General features: G+C 43.1%; 1 protein-coding gene across 1 annotated transcript; it reads right to left on the bottom strand.

Moving 5' to 3' along the window:
• Positions 1-774: 774 nt before the first annotated feature.
• Positions 775-17,635, bottom strand: slc44a1b (solute carrier family 44 member 1b). Its single transcript, XM_037779581.1, is given in 16 exon segments — positions 775-1,831; positions 2,781-3,017; positions 3,437-3,574; positions 3,660-3,743; positions 4,174-4,330; positions 4,460-4,628; positions 5,716-5,832; positions 5,835-5,901; positions 9,012-9,157; positions 9,243-9,332; positions 9,438-9,607; positions 9,953-10,046; positions 10,858-10,994; positions 12,423-12,565; positions 14,859-14,948; positions 17,460-17,635. Coding segments are annotated over 16 exon segments (2,292 nt in total). The 5' UTR covers positions 17,496-17,635; the 3' UTR covers positions 775-1,414.
• Between the last annotated feature and the right edge of the window lie 367 nt (positions 17,636-18,002).

The following is an 18,002-nucleotide window of genomic DNA, read 5'->3' as shown; positions in this document are numbered from 1 at the left end:
GCTTCTGGTCAAGCTGACGTCGACCCCGGAGCCTGAAACAGGAAGCGAGGCCACAGCGTTAAAAACCACCGTCACCGTGGTCACATAAACATGACGGAGGCGGCGAGGCGGTTAATGAGGGGAAATGAAGGTGAGTGAAGCATTGTGGGTAGTCAGACGGTGAAACCAGTGAGACCGGGACTTTAGAAACACTGAGGTCATGAGTCCACTACTGAACTACGCGGTTGACTATTATTTATTATAGTTTTATGTCCCCGTCCTCGTGGAGGGACGACGAGACGAGACCCCCCACCACCCTAAAGAGGAGCAACACACCCAGATCCAAAGAAAAGACCCCCAGACCAAAAGAAAGACCCCTAGAGTCAAAGAAAAAAACCCTGGACCAGGGGTCAGCAACCTTTACTGTCAAAAGAGCCATTTTAAGCAAAAACAACAACAAAAAAAAACTATCTGGAGCTGCAAAACATGTGATCATTGTGATGAAGGTAACACAGTTTATAGTCTAAGTATATAGTATATAAGTCTAATGCAGTGAGGGACAAAGAGACAATGTACTACGGAGTATTAGGGCCACATTCAGGGAAAAAACATCTGAGATTTACAGAATAAAGTCATAACTCTACGAGAAAAAAGAAAATAACACGTAAAATTACTACTTTATAATATTATGACTTAATTCTCTAAATTCCCGATTTATTATTTTTCCTCAATGTGGCCCTAATACTCCGTCGTACCGTCGTACCATAGACCTACAACAATGATAAATAAAAATGAAAATGTTAACAAAAAACAGTTATTAATTTCCATTTTTATAAATCCACAGGGAGCCACTGGAGGAGCTAAAGAGCCTCAGTTGGCTGACTGCTGATCTAGACTCAAAAAAAGACCCCCAGACTCAAAGAAAGGAAGAGCAGCAGGATCTAAATGAATATCGTAATGAACCAGAATCAGAAAGATAATGTATATGTAAACACAAACCTGAAGCATCCTCCGTAACCGAGTTATCAGATTATCTGCGGAGTCCTTGAAAGCACCGCGGTGAGAAAATAAGGCCGAACAGAAAAAACAGCTGCAAAATAACTTAAAATATAAAATATACAAAAGTAAAAAAATAAATTACAAATAAACTGAAAGTCAATGAGGAATTTGATCCCAGATGTTGAGGAAGAAGCAGCCTTGATGATGATGATGATGATGATGATGTTGATGATGATGATGATGATGATGAAGGGAATGAGTCAGGTTAGCATGCATCAGTGTTCATCCAATCAGCATGCTCGGGACAGTGTGCATCAGTGAGCATGCGTCAGTTAGCACATCTGTTAGCACCTCGGTGAGCATGCATCAGTTAGCACATCTGTTAGCACCTCGATGAGCATGCATCAGTTAGCACGTGTCTGTTAGCACATGTGTGTTAGCTTGCGGCGATGACGGCGGCTGATTTGGTGCAGGGGGTGGAGGGGGCGGGGCTTGGCGCTTGCAGAAGGCTGACGAACAGGAAGAGGGTGGAGGTGGGCAGGTAGACGCAGAGGAAGAGGACGACGTCCTCGCTGAGACAGAGGACAAAGCCGCTCTGCTCCGTCAGCACCCAGTCCACCAGCACCCCCACCAGCAGGTAGTACACCTGGAACTCCTGAAGGTCCTCCCACTCTCCCCCGCCTCCGTCCAGCCCCACCCCCACCTCGTCTGACGATGAGCTCATCCGCCTGGCCACGCCCCCTCCGCTGTCACTCACCATGGGCTTCATCTCCGCTCCCTCCGACACCGCTTCCTTCACCCGGCTCCGCCCACGCTCAGCCCGCTCCAACCGCCGGCTGCTCTCCACGAACTCCTGTATTTAGGGGGAGGGGTCAGGAAGAGGGGCGGGAGGCAAGGGGAGAGGTCCAGATTAAAGAATCAGAAGGACAAACAAACTCCCACAATTCTCTGCAACATGAAGATCCTGTCGTCATCGCCTACGTCCTGTCGTCAAACACATACTGTACGTCCTGTCGTCAAACACATACTGTACGTCCTGTCGTCAAACACATACTGTACGTCCTGTCGTCAAACACATATGTTCCGTCCTCACCACCTACGTCCTGTTGACACCGCCTACGTCCTGTCAACACCACATACATCCTGTCGACACTGCCCACGTCCCGTTGATAGCACATATGTCCGGTTGACACTGCTTACATCCCGTTGACACCGCCTACATCCCGTTGACACCGCCTACATCCCGTTGACACCGCCTACATCCTGTCATCACTGCCTACGTCCTTTTGTCATCACCTACGTGAGCTGCGTCTCCCATTACTTGACATTGGTTTGTAGACGGGCTCTCCCGTCCTCTCGTATTGTCTGTCTCCTCTCAGATAAATATAGACAAGTTTTCTCCAACTGACTCTTTATAATGTCGTCAGACTAAATGTCTCTTCATCTGCTACCGCAGCTCATTTTGTTCTGTTGTTTGTCCTTTTTCCCGCAGCCTGACAGAACTTCCTGCAACCATCCAAAAAAAGTGTGTCTACACTACAACCGAACCGAACCGAACCATGGCTAAGTGTGATCCGGACCGAGACCACCTCTTTTGTTGGACCAAAGTTTGGCTGTTTGATCCGGAGAGGTTACACACCTGCAGTCTTGGTTCGGATCAAACTGAAATGTCTGAAAGCCGGACCAAACAAAGTGTGGTAGGGCCCAGTAATGTCGCAGCCATTCATAACGTAAACACATCAACACTTCACATGACCTGACATCAACGACATCAACAACAGGATATGACTTTGTGTTCTCACCATCAGAGCTTTGTCCATGAAGAACTCCTTCCCCGGAGTGCCGTCGTTGTACTTGGTGTCGATGGCGAAGCAGAGGAAGAGGACGTCCACCACGATCTCAAAGATGGACAGGAAGCAGTGAGCCACCAGGAAGGAGAAGAGACACACGATGATCAGCGGCAGCAGCCATTCGGCATAATCCCGCTGGTAGTTCAGGAGGAGGACGCCGGCGAACGCTGTCGTTGTTACGATCAGGATCTGAGGAAACATTCATGCAGAATAGGTCAGAGGTCTGAATGAGAGAGACTTAAATTATTAATTTTAACATTTTGATTTGAGGAAAATATTCATATAAATGTCAAAGAAACAAGAAAAAAATCTTCCTTAATTTTTAGCAATTTTTTTTGACATTTCTCATATATTTTTGGATATTTTTCACTAATAATTTTCACATATTTTACTAATAATTAAATGAAATTTTTATTTTTATTGCAGCTACGTTTCACTAATATTTTTCATATTTTTCTCATATATTTTGGTCATTTTTCACATCATCAGGATGTTTGTAATGAACTCTGCAGCCTGTAGGGGGCACTAACAGAACAGTCAGTCGGGTTCTTTACTTGGTCACTGGGACCCGAACCAGCTCAGACCAGTCAGATCCAGATTCAGCTCACCTTCCCCAGGAAGAGCACGAAATCTCCAATGGCGTTGATTGTGGCGACGCGCAGAGCGTTTTCCACCAGGATCACGAAGGCGTCACGTGCAGACGTGCAGAAACTGGTGCTGTTGATGGCCGTGGCTGCATATGCATTCTGGGAAATCAAACCACAGGTGAGACCGCCACGATAAAAACCAGAAGAAGAGTTAGAGGAGATGAGCGGTCGGTTGGTCTGTTACCTGATTGAGATAGTTGAGGCACTTCTCCAAACACCACAGACAGCAGATACAAGTTTTCAGCAGGCAGCGAGCACACGCATTCTCCTGAGACACACAACGACATCATCAGATCAATAATCACATCAATAATCACATCAATAATCAGACCAGGTAAAGTTTTATACTTTTCCTTTGAGCTGGATGTAAATAAAGTTTTTTCCTTGTTAATAAAGTTTTGTACTTTCAACTGGTTGTTAATAAAGTTTTGTAACTTGTTAATAAAGTTTTGTACCTTTCCTTTCAGCTGGTTGTTAATAAAGTTTTGTACCTTGTTAATAAAGTTTTGTACCTTTCAGCTAGTTGTTAATAAAGTTTTATACCTTTCCTTTCAGCTGGTTGTTAATAAAGTTTTGTACCTTTCAGCTGGTTGTTAATAAAGTTTTGTACCTTTCCTTTCAGCTGGTTGTTAATAAAGTTTTGTACCTTGTTAATAAAGTTTTGTACCTTTCAGCTGGTTGTTAATAAAGTTTTGTACCTTTCCTTTCAGCTGGTTGTGGATGTACATGAGGATGAGTCGAGGGATCTTGACCAGGGTGATGATGAAGGCTCCCTTAGCGACCGTTCCCAGGTGATACCGGACCAGCCTCAGGATGGAGGACAGAATCGGGGTCACCGGGAGCCGGTTCTTGTCCCTGAAACACAAAGTCCACATAAAGTCTACATTAATCCGGTTCACGGCTCAGAAATTAGAATCAGAATTAATCACCTAGTGAAGTGGACTGACCCGGTTGAAGTGGACTGACCCGGTGAAATGGACTCACCTGGTGAAGTAGTAGGTGACCACGGCTCCGGCCACGGTCATCTGCTGGCAGGCCAGGATGAACTCTGTGATCCAGACCAGACCCACAGCGTGGTACCAGGTCAGGTACTGCAGAGGACCCGTCAGTCTGAACTCTGTCAGATCCGTCTCCTCGTTCTGGACTGGGTTCCCTGCAGAACCACAAACACACATACCCCTTTGTCACATGTCAGACCACACTACAGTTCCCATGATGCTCTGGGGAATGTAAACTACACACTGGCTCCATTAGAAGCTGAATGAGGAATTAAAGAACAACTTAATGATTAATTGATTAGCTGATCAATAGAAACTCTGATAATCCATAAATTCTTTAAGTGATGTTTGATTTTCAGACATTTAATGACATCAGCTGACCAACGACTGATTAATCAATAACACAAACAGCTGTTAGTTTTTCTAACTCCAGGTCAGATTCAGATTTTTGATTATTGATTCCAGAGCAGAACCAGTTAAACCAGCTGGTTGTTCTGTGAGACCACCGGCAGAGGGCTCCCCGTGTTAGTGTGGGTTTACTCCGGGTTCTCCGATTTCCTCCCACAGTCCAAAGACATGCAGGTTAGTGTGGGTTTACTCCGGGTTCTCAGGTTTCCCCCCACAGTCCAAAGACATGCAGGTTAGTGTGGGTTTACTCCAGGTTCTCCGGTTTCCTCCCACAGTCCAAAGACATGCAGGTTAGCATGGGTTTACCCCGGGTTCTTCTGTTTCCCCGCACAGTCCAAAGACATGCAGGTTAGTGTGGGTTTACTCCGGGTTCTCCTGTTTCCTCCCACAGTCCAAAGACATGCAGGTTAGCATGGGTTTACCCCGGGTTCTCCTGTTTCCCCCCACAGTCCAAAGACATGCAGGTTAGCGTGGGTTTACTCCGGGTTCTCAGGTTTCCCCCAAAAGTCCAAAGACATGCAGGTTAGGTTGATTGTTGACTCTAAATGTCCCGTAGGTGTGACTGTGAGTGTGAATGGTTGTCTGTCTCTATGTGTCAGCCCTGTGATAGTCTGGCGACCTGTCCAGGGTGTACCCCGCCCTTCATCCCCGCCACCCTGAACAGGATAAGAGGTTACAGATAATGGATGAATCTGTTTTCTATGATTTCTGTTTGTGTTTATAATCAAACATCAGCTCAGAATAAAGAAGCTAAAACATAATTTCTATTTCTGGACAGTTTTACTGACGAAAAATGAAGCTGCTGTATCCGATAAAACCCAGAGTGAAACTGACCGCTGGTTCCCAGGAAGAGCAGGACCAGGATCCAGTAGATCCAGAAGAGCAGGAGGGCGAGGAAGGTGACAAAGGGCTGCAGGGTGAGGAGGGGGAGGTGGATGAAGACTTTCCCGCCACGTGGAACAGGGCGATGGTCAGCGCCACTCGTTTCCTCATGAACAGCATCAGCAGCAGCAGGATGATCTGAAAACAGGAAACGGTGAAGAATCCACCGCAGGCTGTTAAACACGACCTAATGTTCTACCGCAAGCCGTTAAACATGACCCAATGTTTCACTGCATGCTGTTAAACACGACCTAATGTTCCACCGCACGCTGTTAAACACAACCTAATGTTCCTTCAGTAGAGAGGAAGGCTGCAGCATTAAAGCATCTAACAAACATTACAGCATGTAAACATGTTCTAGTAGGAACCTGGAAATAAGCATCATACTGTAGGTCCTCTTTACAGGATCAGTCTGTTCACATCATCAACAAGAGTAGTTTAATTAGTTTACTGATGGTTCATCAGATCAACTCCCTCTGTTGGACTACAAGGTAACCTACACCATCAATACCTCTGAGCTCAGTGTTGTACAGGTGTTCCTAATAAAGTGGACACTGACGGACTCTGCAGCTGCACAAATAATACAAAAAGAAACCGTGTAATTCTCAGAGCACCTCAGAGGTTGAAAAGCACCGCTTAAATCCTGGTGTATGGCCTCGTAGTGAAGCCGGCGCGAGGTGCGCGTGGCAGAAAATTACGTCATCGCGGCTTTCACGTGGTGCACGAAGGCTCCGCAAGTTGTTGCGATGCTCTGTCGTGCACCTCTGAATTTTTGTAACTATGCGTCGACTGCGCATAGTTACAAACATTTTTTCATTTCAACATGGGCTGAGTGGTCTGCGCTGCCGTTGTCAAGGTTGAAAGGAGTAATAAAGTTTGCTGTCCAGGTTCGGACTACGGATCTCCCATGTTGACGCAGCTCAACCCGTTCAACACAACCTGATTGGTTGATGACTTTTTTCTCGGAGCAAAAGCTCAGAAAAATCAACCTCGTTCTGAAAAAAATTATTACGAAAAGAACCACCACCGATGTGCAAAGGTTGTTAATGAGCTGACAAGCAAACGGCGTCTAGCTGCTCCTGTGATGTCTGCACCAATTTAAAGAGGTAACATTCAGATATTTGGAGCTAAATCGCCTCCTTTCTATGATAATGAGCCTCCTGTTGACAAAGGTCTGATAGCCACACAGTTACAGAGAGATTACGATCTCCAGAGAGTTGGTGGGAACTGACAGACGGGATATTAAACTCTGTCACGTTGAAATTCCTTCCTGAAGTTTGGAGGAGTGCCTCTACACCCTCATCAGCCTGAATATTTACTTTCTCTGTTTCTCTCTCCATTGTTCTGCTACAAAGACAACACTTGTTCTGGGTCTACCCTGGGGCCTCTTACCAGGAGGAAAACCTCCAAAGGGAAGCGTCCAGGACGATCCTGATCAGATGTTGAACCACCTCCGCTGGTCCCTTTAGAGGTGAAGGAGCAGCGTCTTGACTCCGAGCTCCCTCCGGATGTCTGAGCTCCTCACCCTATCTCTAAGGCTGAGTCCAGCCACCCTACGAAGGAAACTCATTTCAATTGCTTGTATCCGCGATCTCATTCTTTCGGTCACCACCCAAAGCTCATAACCATAGGTGATGGTTGGAACGTAGGTGGACCGTTAAATCCAGAGCTTTGCTTTCCGGCTCAGCTCCCTCTTCAACACAGCGGTCCGGTAAAGCGCCCGCATAACTGCAGACGCCGCACCGCACCGCACCGCACCGCACCGCCTGTCCATCTCCCGCTCCATTTGACCCTCACTGGTGAACAAGACCCCGAGATACTTGAACTCCCTCACTTGGGGCAGTGACTCACTCCCCAGCCGGAGGGCGCAGTCCACCGGTTTCCGGCAGAGAACCATGGCCTCAGCCTTGGAGGTACTGACTCTCATCCCAACCGCTTCACACTCGGCTGCAAACCGCCCCAGTGCGTTCTGAAGGTCACATCATCTGCAAAGAGCAGAGCAGATTCTGAGGTCCCCGAAACGGACACTCTCCTCACCCCGTCTGCACCTTGAAATCCTGTCCGTGAAAAACACAAACAGGATAGGTGACAAGGGACAATCCTGGTGGAGGCCAACACCCACCGGAAACGTGTTTGACTTTGTGCCGAGTATGCAGACACAGCTCTCACTCTGGTTATACAAGGACCGGATGGCTCGTAACAACGACCCCGGTACCCCATATTCCTGCAGTACCCTCCACAGGACTCCCCGGGGGACACGGTCGTAAGCCTTCTCCAAGTCAACAAAACACATGTAGACTGGATGGGCAAACTCCCATGACCCCTCCAACAGCCCTGCAAGGGTAAAGAGCTGGTCCACTGTTCCACGGCCAGGACAGAATCCGCATTATTTCTCCTGGATCTGAGGTTCAACAATCGGTCAGAGTCTCCTTTCCAGCACCCTAGAATAAACTTTCCCGGGGAGGCTGAGCAGTGTGATACCCCGATAGTTGTAGCACACCCTCCGGTCCCCCTTTTAAAAAATGGGAACCACCACCCCAGTCTGCCATTCCACAGGTACTGTCCCCGACCTCCAAGCGACACTGAAGAGGCGTGTCAGCCAAGACAGCCCAACAATGTCCAACAATGTCCAGAGCCTTCAGCATCTCAGGGTGAATCTCATATACCCCCAGCGTCTTGCTGCCGAGGAGCTTTTTGACTACCTCAGCGACCTCTGCCAAGGATATGCACAAGCCTTCCCCCGAGTCTTCAAACTCAGCCTCCTCTACGGAGGACGTGTTGGTCGGGTTCAGGAGCTCCTCGAAGGGCTCTTTCCACCGCTCAACGATATCCCCAGTCTGGGTCAGCAGTTCTCCTCCCTTGCTGAACACAGCCTGAGTGAATCCCTGCTTTCTCTTTCTGAGTCGTCTAACGGTTTGCAAGAACTTCCTTGAGGCCAACCGAAACTCCCCGAACTCGACCGCCGCAGCCGCAGCCCTTCTGGCCAACCGGTACCCGTCTGCTGTTTCCGGGGACCCCCAGGCCAACCAAGCCTGAAAGGGCTCCTTCTTCAGCTTGTGTCCACCAGCAGGTTCTTAGGTTGCTGCCACGACAGGCACCTCATTATTAGGAACACCTGTACAACACGCTCAGTGTCCTCTTTACTAGGAACACCTGTACACCAGGTGCTTCTCCTCCATGTCACCAAACCTCACTGTGGTTCTTTAGCAAATAAGGACAATCATGTTAGTAAGAGCAGATATTCGTACGGTGAAGACGGTGGCAGCGGCGGCGTAGACGAGCAGCGCCTGTCCGCTGTCTCTGACGACCTCCACCTCCTCCTTCACTTTAGTGGTGGTGTCATTTCCGTAGAGCCGGTGGTCAATGTAGAGCCACCAGAGGACGCTGGTCCCCGCTGAGACAACATGAAGAAACGTTCATTAGAAACTGGAGTGAAACCAGATTAACATTTCAGCAGTGAAAACAGGAAGTGACCTCACCGAGGGACCCGAGGACGACCAGCGCGGTGAGGATCCAGACAAGGACGGCTGAGATGTAACGAATGATCACCATGAGGATCATCGAGAGGACTGACAGACAGAGGTCAGAGGTCAGAGGTCAGAGGTCACAGATATATATATATATATAATATATAACATGATAGAGAAGATTGTGAAGTGATTTAAGGTTCTCACCCAGAGCGAGCACACACAGTCCGATGATGATCTCTTTACTGGCGGCGACACCGGCGATCAGTCGGTGCAGAACGCTGTTATCACCCACAAACGTCACGACTGCCTCTGCAAACTTCGCATAGCAGGAAATATCCACCGGAGTGCAGCGGTTAAACACCGGCAATGGCTTACTGAGAAGGCACAGAGGTTAGAGGTCAGAGGTTAGAGGTCAGAGAGGTCAGATGTTAAAGAGGTTAAAGAGGTTAGACAGAGGTTAAATCAGAAACAAGATGTTGATAGCCAAAAAACAAGATGGCGACGACCAAAAACCAAGATGGCGACGGCCAAAAACCAAGTTGGCGATGGCGACGGCCAAAAACAAAGATGGAGACGGACAAAAACCAAGTTGGTGATGGCGACGGCCAAAAACAAAGATGGAGACGGACAAAAACCAAGACGGTGTCCCGTAGACTGTTTGAAGGACGCGTCCCGTAGACCTGTGGACCTACAGACCTTCCAGGGAGCGGTGGACGTACCTGGGTGGAACAGGAAGTTTGGGACATTTGGAGAACCTCTCAGGGAGACCCGGATATTTATGACCTGCTAACTCGTAGGAACACAACTCTGAACCTGAAACAGAGAAACACAGAGAGACAGGTGTGATGAGGTCATCATCTTCATCATCATCATCATCATCATCATCATCATCATCATCATCATCATCATTCGACATGAGTCTCAGCTTGTTAGCTTAGCTTAGCATAAAGACTGGAAACAGGGGGAAACAGCTAGCCTGGCCGGAGTCTCAGCTGAGAGTCTTTATGCTAAGCTAAGCTAAGCAGCTGCTGGCTCTAGCTTCATATTAACCAACAGTCAGCAGCCTGACTGCTGTGACTACATCAGGGTGGACAGAATAAGAGAAACAACAGAGCCTCCATTCATCACCGTGAACAGCGTCAGAGCGCCGTAGCGGAGGACAAACGGAGACAAGTGGCACCAACACCACAGCTGGCTGAACACTGCCTTTGTTACTGTACTCTGAGCGTGCTCAGAACTGTACAGTGATGGTGTGTCAGCTCACACGCAGACATTAAATCATCATCATGACGTGACAGCGAGCGTCCGGACCAGTCAGTGCGTTCTCTGTCAACATGTCCTGGTTACCACAGGGACGGGAACCCGGACCGTCCTGGTCACCTGACTGGTCCGGAGCGCCGGGCCACAGTTGATGTATTGACGTGATTCTGGTCCACGTGGCTGGATGCACTGATTGACAGCAGAATGACAGCGATGTGATGTCATGTGACACGGCGGTCAGAATACGTTGATATCTGGACCTCAGGGACTTTCCATAGAGTCTTTCCTATAGACTACATTTCCCATCAGCCCCAGCCTCTCTCTGTGTGACCAGGTGAGTCATGTGACAGCGTGATGAGCTCACCGTTGAGCATGGCGAACCTCTTGAGGTCCTGGTAGGTCTTCAGTTCCTCGGGGGGACACAGAGACACACACAGCGCCAGAGACCGGATCTTCCTCTGGACAATGTCCACGTTACAGGGGTCCAGGAAGAAGACAAACCTGCAGGAGACACAGAGTAATACGCTAAAAATACTACAGTAATACACTACAAAATACCACAGTAATACACTGAAAACTACCACAGCAGTACTCTAAAAACACCACAGTTATACACTAAAAATACTACAGCATTACTCTAAAAAACACCACAGTTATACACTAAAAATACTACAGTAATACACTAAAAATACTACAGTAATACACTAAAAATACTACAGTAATACAATGAAATATACAACAGTAATTCACTAAAACCACCACAGTAATACACTAAAAACTACCAACATTATACACTAAAAAATACCACAGTAATACACTATAAAATACTGCAGTAATACACTAAAGAATACCACAGTAACACTCTAAAAAAACACCACAGTAATACACTGAAAACTACCACAGTAATACACTACAAAACACCACAGTAATTCACTAATAATACACTACAAAACACCACAGTAATTCACTAAAAAGTACCACAGAAATACGCTACAAAATACCACAGTAATACACTAAAAATACCACAGTAATACACTACAAAATACCAACATTATACACTAAAAAATACCACAGTAATACACTAAAAGTACCGCAGTAGTACACTGAAAGTACCGCAGTAATAGACTAAAGGTACCACAGGTGTACACTAAAAGTACCCCAGTAATACACTAAAAGTACCGCAGTAATATACTAAAAGTACTGCAGTAGTACATTAAAGGTACCACAGTAGTACACTAAGGGTACTGCAGTAATACACTAAAAGTACTGCAGTAATACACTGAAAGTACCGCAGTAGTACATTAAAGGTACCGCAGTAGTACACTAAGGGTACTGCAGTAATACACTCAAAGTACAGCAGCAGCACATTAAAGGTACCACAGCAGCACATTAAAGGTACCACAGCAACACACTAAAAAGGTACCACAGCAACACATTAAAGGTACCACAGCAACACACTAAAGTTACCACAGCAACACATTAAAGGTACCACAGCAGCACATTAAAAGGTACCACAGTAGCACATTAAAGGTACCACAGTAGTACACTAAGGGTACTGCAGTAATACACTAAAAGTACTGCAGTAGTACACTCAAAGTACAGCAGCAGCACATTAAAGGTACAGCAGCAGCACATTAAAGGTACCACAGCAGCACATTAAAGGTACCACAGCAACACATTAAAGGTACCACAGCAACACATTAAAGGTACCACAGCAACACATTAAAGGTACCACAGCAACACATTAAAGGTACCACAGCAACACATTAAAGGTACCACAGCAACACATTAAAGGTACCACAGCAACACATTAAAGGTACCACAGCAGTACACTAAAAGTACCGCAGCAGTACACTAAAAGTACCGCAGTAGTACACTAAAAGTACTGCAGTAGTACAAAGTACAGAGGACAATACATATATAACCTACTTCCTGTCGGTGTGGTCGAGGCCGCTCAGCCGGACGCCTTCGATCAGCTCGTTGCGTTGACCACACGTGTTGCCGTAGCTGTCGTATCCGAAGACGAGGCGAGCGGCACCGCCGGTGACGATGGTGAAGCCGCAGATGCTGCCCTGCAGGAGAGAGAGAGAGAGAATAATAATAATAAATATTCTATATATATAACAGATATGATGATGATGTTATTATTGTTATTAAATATTCTATATACAGTATATATGTATAAGATGATGGTGGTGTGTTGTTATTATTATTATTATTATTATTATTATTATTATTATTATTAATAATAATAATAAAATAAATATTCTCTATATATAACAGATGATGATGTGCTGTTATTATTATTATTATTATTATTATTATTATTATTATTATTATTATTATTATTAATAATAATAAATATTCTATATATAACCGATGGCGGTGATGTTATTATTATTATAAAAAATAACAAATATTATATATTCTCTCTATATATAACAGATGATGGTGATGTTATTATTAATAATAATAATAAATATTCTCTCTATATAGATGATGGTGATGTTAATAATAATAATAATAATAATAATTAAATATTTTCTCTATATGTAACAGATGATGGTGATGTGCTGTTATTATTATTATTATTATTATCAATAATAATAATAATAAATATTCTCTCTATATATAACAGATTGTGGTGATGTTATTATTATTATTATTATTATTATTATTATTATTATTAATAATAAATATTCTCTCTATATGTAACAGATGATGGTGATGTGATATTATTATTATTATTATTATTATTAATAATAAATATTAAATATTCTCTATTTATAACAGATGATGGTGATGTTATTAATAATAATAATAATGATATTAAATATTCTCTCTCTATATAACAGATGATGGTAATGTTATTATTTTATTATAAATAATAATAAATATTAAATATTCTCTATATATAACAGATGATGGTGATGTCAATAATAATAATAATAATAAATATTAAGTATTCTCTCTATATGTAACAGATGATGGTGATGTGCTGTTATTATTATTATTATTATTATTATTATTATTATTATTATTAATAATAATAAATATTATCTCTATATATATAACAGATTGTGGTGATGTTATTATTATTATTATTATTATTATTAATAATAATAATAATAATAATAATAATAACAAATATTCTCTCTATATATAAGATGATGGTGATGTTATTATTATTATTATTATTATTATTATTATTATTAATAATAAATATTAAATATTCTTTAAATATAACAGATGGTGGGGATGTTATTAATAATAAGAATGATATTAAATATTCTCTCTATATATAACAGATGATGTAATGTTATTTTTTATTATTATTATTATTAATAAATATTAAATATTCTCCATATAACAGATGATGGTGATGTTAATAATAATGATATTAAATATTAAATATTCTCTCTCTATATAACAGATGGTAATGTTATTATTATTATAAATATTAAATATTCTCTCTATATATATAAAAGATGATGGTGATGTTATTGATAATAATAATGATAATAATGATAATATTAAATATTGGCTTTCTGTATATCACAGATGATGGTGATGTTATTAATAATAATAATAATAATGATAATAATAAATATTCTCTCTATATGTAACAGATGGTGGTGATATTATTATTAGTATTATTAATATTAAATATTGTCTCTCTGTATATAACAGATGATGGTGATATTATTATTATTATCATTATTAATAATAATAATAATATTAAATATTGTCTGTATATAACAGGTGATGGTGATATTATTATTATTATCATTATTAATAATAATAATAATAATAATATTAAATATTCTCTGTATATAACAGATGATGGTGATATTATTATTATTATTATTAATATTAAATATTGTCTCTCTGTATATAACAGATGATGGTGATATTATTATTATTATCATTATTAATAATAATAATAATAATATTAAATATTCTCTGTATATAACAGATGATGGTGATATTATTATTATTATCATTATTAATAATAATAATAATATTAAATATTCTCTGTATATAACAGATGATGGTGATATTATTATTATTATCATTATTAATAATAATAATAATAATATTAAATATTCTCTGTATATAACAGATGATGGTGATATTATTATTATTATCATTATTAATAATAATAATAATAATATTAAATATTCTCTGTATATAACAGGTGATGGTGATATTATTATTATTATCATTATTAATAATAACAGGTGATGGAGCTGTTATTATTGTTATTATTATTAATATTAAATATGCTCTGTATATAACAGGTGATGGTGATCGGAGCTCGGCGGCTCCGGCTCGACCCGGTCGGTCGGTCGGTCGGTCGGTTACCATGCCGACGCAGAAGACGGTGAAGAGCAGGAACCAGGGCAGGTCGGTGCAGCTCCGGTCCACCAGCGGTTTCCATTCTCTCTTTGTCCTCTGAAACACACAAACACACACAACGGGTCACACACCGGGAACACACATCGGGCCTCCAGAACCGGGACCGGGTTCCACCCACCCCTCTCAGGCCCGGGTCTCACCACTAATCACATCACACATACAGTCCCGTTAACCGTTAACCGTTACCCGTTAATTGGATTACAGCTGCTGGCTCTAATCCCAGCTCGGCCCGCTCTGCTGCCCGGGACCCGCTCTCCCTTTCACGGTCACCACGGAACCAGAACCACGGTCCGGTGCTCCGCTGAAGGGCACCGGAGCGTGGACGGTACCGAACTGGGCCGAACCGAACCGGTACCAGGGGCTGGTCTTACCTCCGCGCTACCGCAGCATCCCATTGCAGTCAGGGTGGACGGTCCCGGAGCCTCTCGGAGCCTCTCGGAGCCTCTCGGAGCTTCAGCTCAGCAGTAGCCGGGTTTAGAGCCTCTGAGGCGGGCAGCAGACGGTCGGTCCCGGCCTCTCTACCTCTCTACAGCCTGATCCCTGAGGCCGAGCCCGGAGCGGAGACGGTCCCGACGGTCAGCCTGAACGCTCCGGTCCGCTGGGCATACTACTGTCCTCCAGTTTACCGAACCGAGCAGAGGATTAACGGAACGAGGATTTGTCCGCCTCACTTCTCACTTCCTGGTGGGCCGTCAGGTGCAGCGGCCATTCATCTCATTGCGCATGCGCAGTCAGTCCGAGCTCGAGCCGGAGCGGCTGAAGAGATGCTGAACAACAAACCGTTTAAACCAGCGGAGCTCTGCATGGCGTAGTACCGGGAGTGACCGCTGAGTGGAGGCGAATGGCAGGGTGGCGCTGTTCCCTCCGGCGGCAGGGTGTAGTACCCGGAGTGACCGCTGAGTGGAGGCGAACGGCAGACGCTGGAACTCTATTTACAATCAACTCAATTTACATCAACAACGGGTTTTATTCCTGCTTTTATTTATGTTTATCTGTTTGTAATTTTATTTAGGAGTTCTTTTATTTGTTTGTAGTTTTATTTATATTTCATTTTATTTGTTTGCAGTTTTATTTGTTTTATTTGACTTGTTTGAAGTTTTATTTATGTTTTATTTTACTTGTTTGTAGTCTTATTTATGTTTTATTTTACTTGTTTGTAGTTTTATTTATGAGTTCTTTTATTTGTTTTATGTTTTATTTTATTTGTTTTATGTTTTATTTATATTTTATTTATTTGTTTTTAGTTATATTTTCTTTTATTTGCTTGTAGTTTTATTCATGCTTTATTTGACTTGTTTGTAGTTTTATTTTTATTTTTTTGACTTGTATGTAGTTTTATTTATTTTTTATTTATTTACTTCATTTAAGTATTTTTTTATTTATCACTATGAAGTCTAAATAAAATCAACACATAAACAACAGATACCGATCTGTACCTATAACTTGTAATGCAGTATTTTTACATTGTTGTACTGCTACTTTTAAAGGATCTGGGTACTTCTCCCACCACAGACATAATAAATCTCATTTTGTTATAACGACGTTTGGCTGCGTCATCTCTCTGCTCTGTGGTGCTCATAACACTTCATAACACTACACACTGTACACACAACACACTACGTCATCTCTCTGCTCTGTGTTGGTCATAACACTTCATAACGCTACACACTACCACTACACTACACAACACACTACGTCATCTCTCTGCTCTGTGGCGCTCATAACACTTCATAACACTTCATAACGCTACACACTACCACTACACTACACAACACACTACGTCATCTCTCTGCTCTGTGGCGCTCATAACACTTCATAACACTTCATAACACTACACACTGTACACATAACACACTACATTATCTCTGCTCTGTGGCGGTCATAACACTTCATTACACTTCATAAGACTACACACTACGTCATCTCTCTGCTCTGTGTTGGTCATAACACTTCATAACGCTACACACTACCACTACACTACACAACACACTACGTCATCTCTCTGCTCTGTGGCGCTCATAACACTTCATAACACTTCATAACACTACACACTGTACACACAACACACTACATTATCTCTGCTCTGTGGCGGTCATAACACTTCATTACACTTCATAAGACTACACACTACACTACGTCATCTCTCTGCTCTGTGTTGGTCATAACACTTCATAACGCTACACACTACCACTACACTACACAACACACTACGTCATCTCTCTGCTCTGTGGCGCTCATGACTCTTCATGACACTTCATATCACTACACACTGTATAATGTGCAGTGAACAGTGTGTAGTGTGTACAGTGTGTAGTGTGTAGTGTGTACCAGGAGTATTGTGTTGTTGTTGTAGCCATCGTCCTGATTTAATCGTCATGTTTTAAATTAAATACTCTGTTCATCAGTCCGTCAGATAAAAGTACTGCAGTAGTACAAAGTACAAAGGAGCATAAAGTACTTCTACAGTGTACTTCCATCATGTCTGACCAGCAAAACCAGTAAAACCAGTAAAACCAGTAAAAACACTAATCTGTCATCATTATTCACCTTTTTCCTGAGATAAGCCAGCTCCTTAGCGTCCATGGTCCTAGAGAGTCCTTGGGGGTCCTGGGGAGTCCTGGAGAGTCCCGCAGAGTCCTGTAGAGTCCTGGAGAGTCCTTTAGAGTCCCGTAGAGTCCTGCAGGGTCCTGTAGCTTCCTGGAGAGTCCTGGAGAGTCCTAGGGAGTGCCAGGGAGTCCTGGAGAGTCCCGCGAATCCTGGAGAGTCCCGCAGACTCCAGTAGAGTCCTGTACAGTCGTGGAGAGTCCTGTAGAGTCCTGCAGAGTCCTTTAGAGTTCTGCAGAGTCCTGTAAAGTCCTGTAGAGTCCTTTAGACTCCTGTACAATCTTTTAGAGTCCTTAAGAGTCCTTAAGAGTCCTGTAGAGTCCGGTAGAGTTCTGTAGAGTCCTGTAGAGTCCTTTAGAGTTCTGTAAAGTTCTGTAGAGTCCTTTAGAGTCCGGTTGAATTCTGTAGAGTCCTGTAGAGTTCTGTAGAGTCCTGTAGAGTCCTGTAAAGTCCTGTAGAGTCCTTTAGAGTTCTGTAGAGTCCTGT

Source organism: Sebastes umbrosus, chromosome 9 (assembly GCF_015220745.1).
Source record: "Sebastes umbrosus isolate fSebUmb1 chromosome 9, fSebUmb1.pri, whole genome shotgun sequence".
NCBI lineage: Eukaryota > Metazoa > Chordata > Actinopteri > Perciformes > Sebastidae > Sebastes > Sebastes umbrosus.
This window is presented reverse-complemented; position numbering and strand designations above follow the sequence as displayed.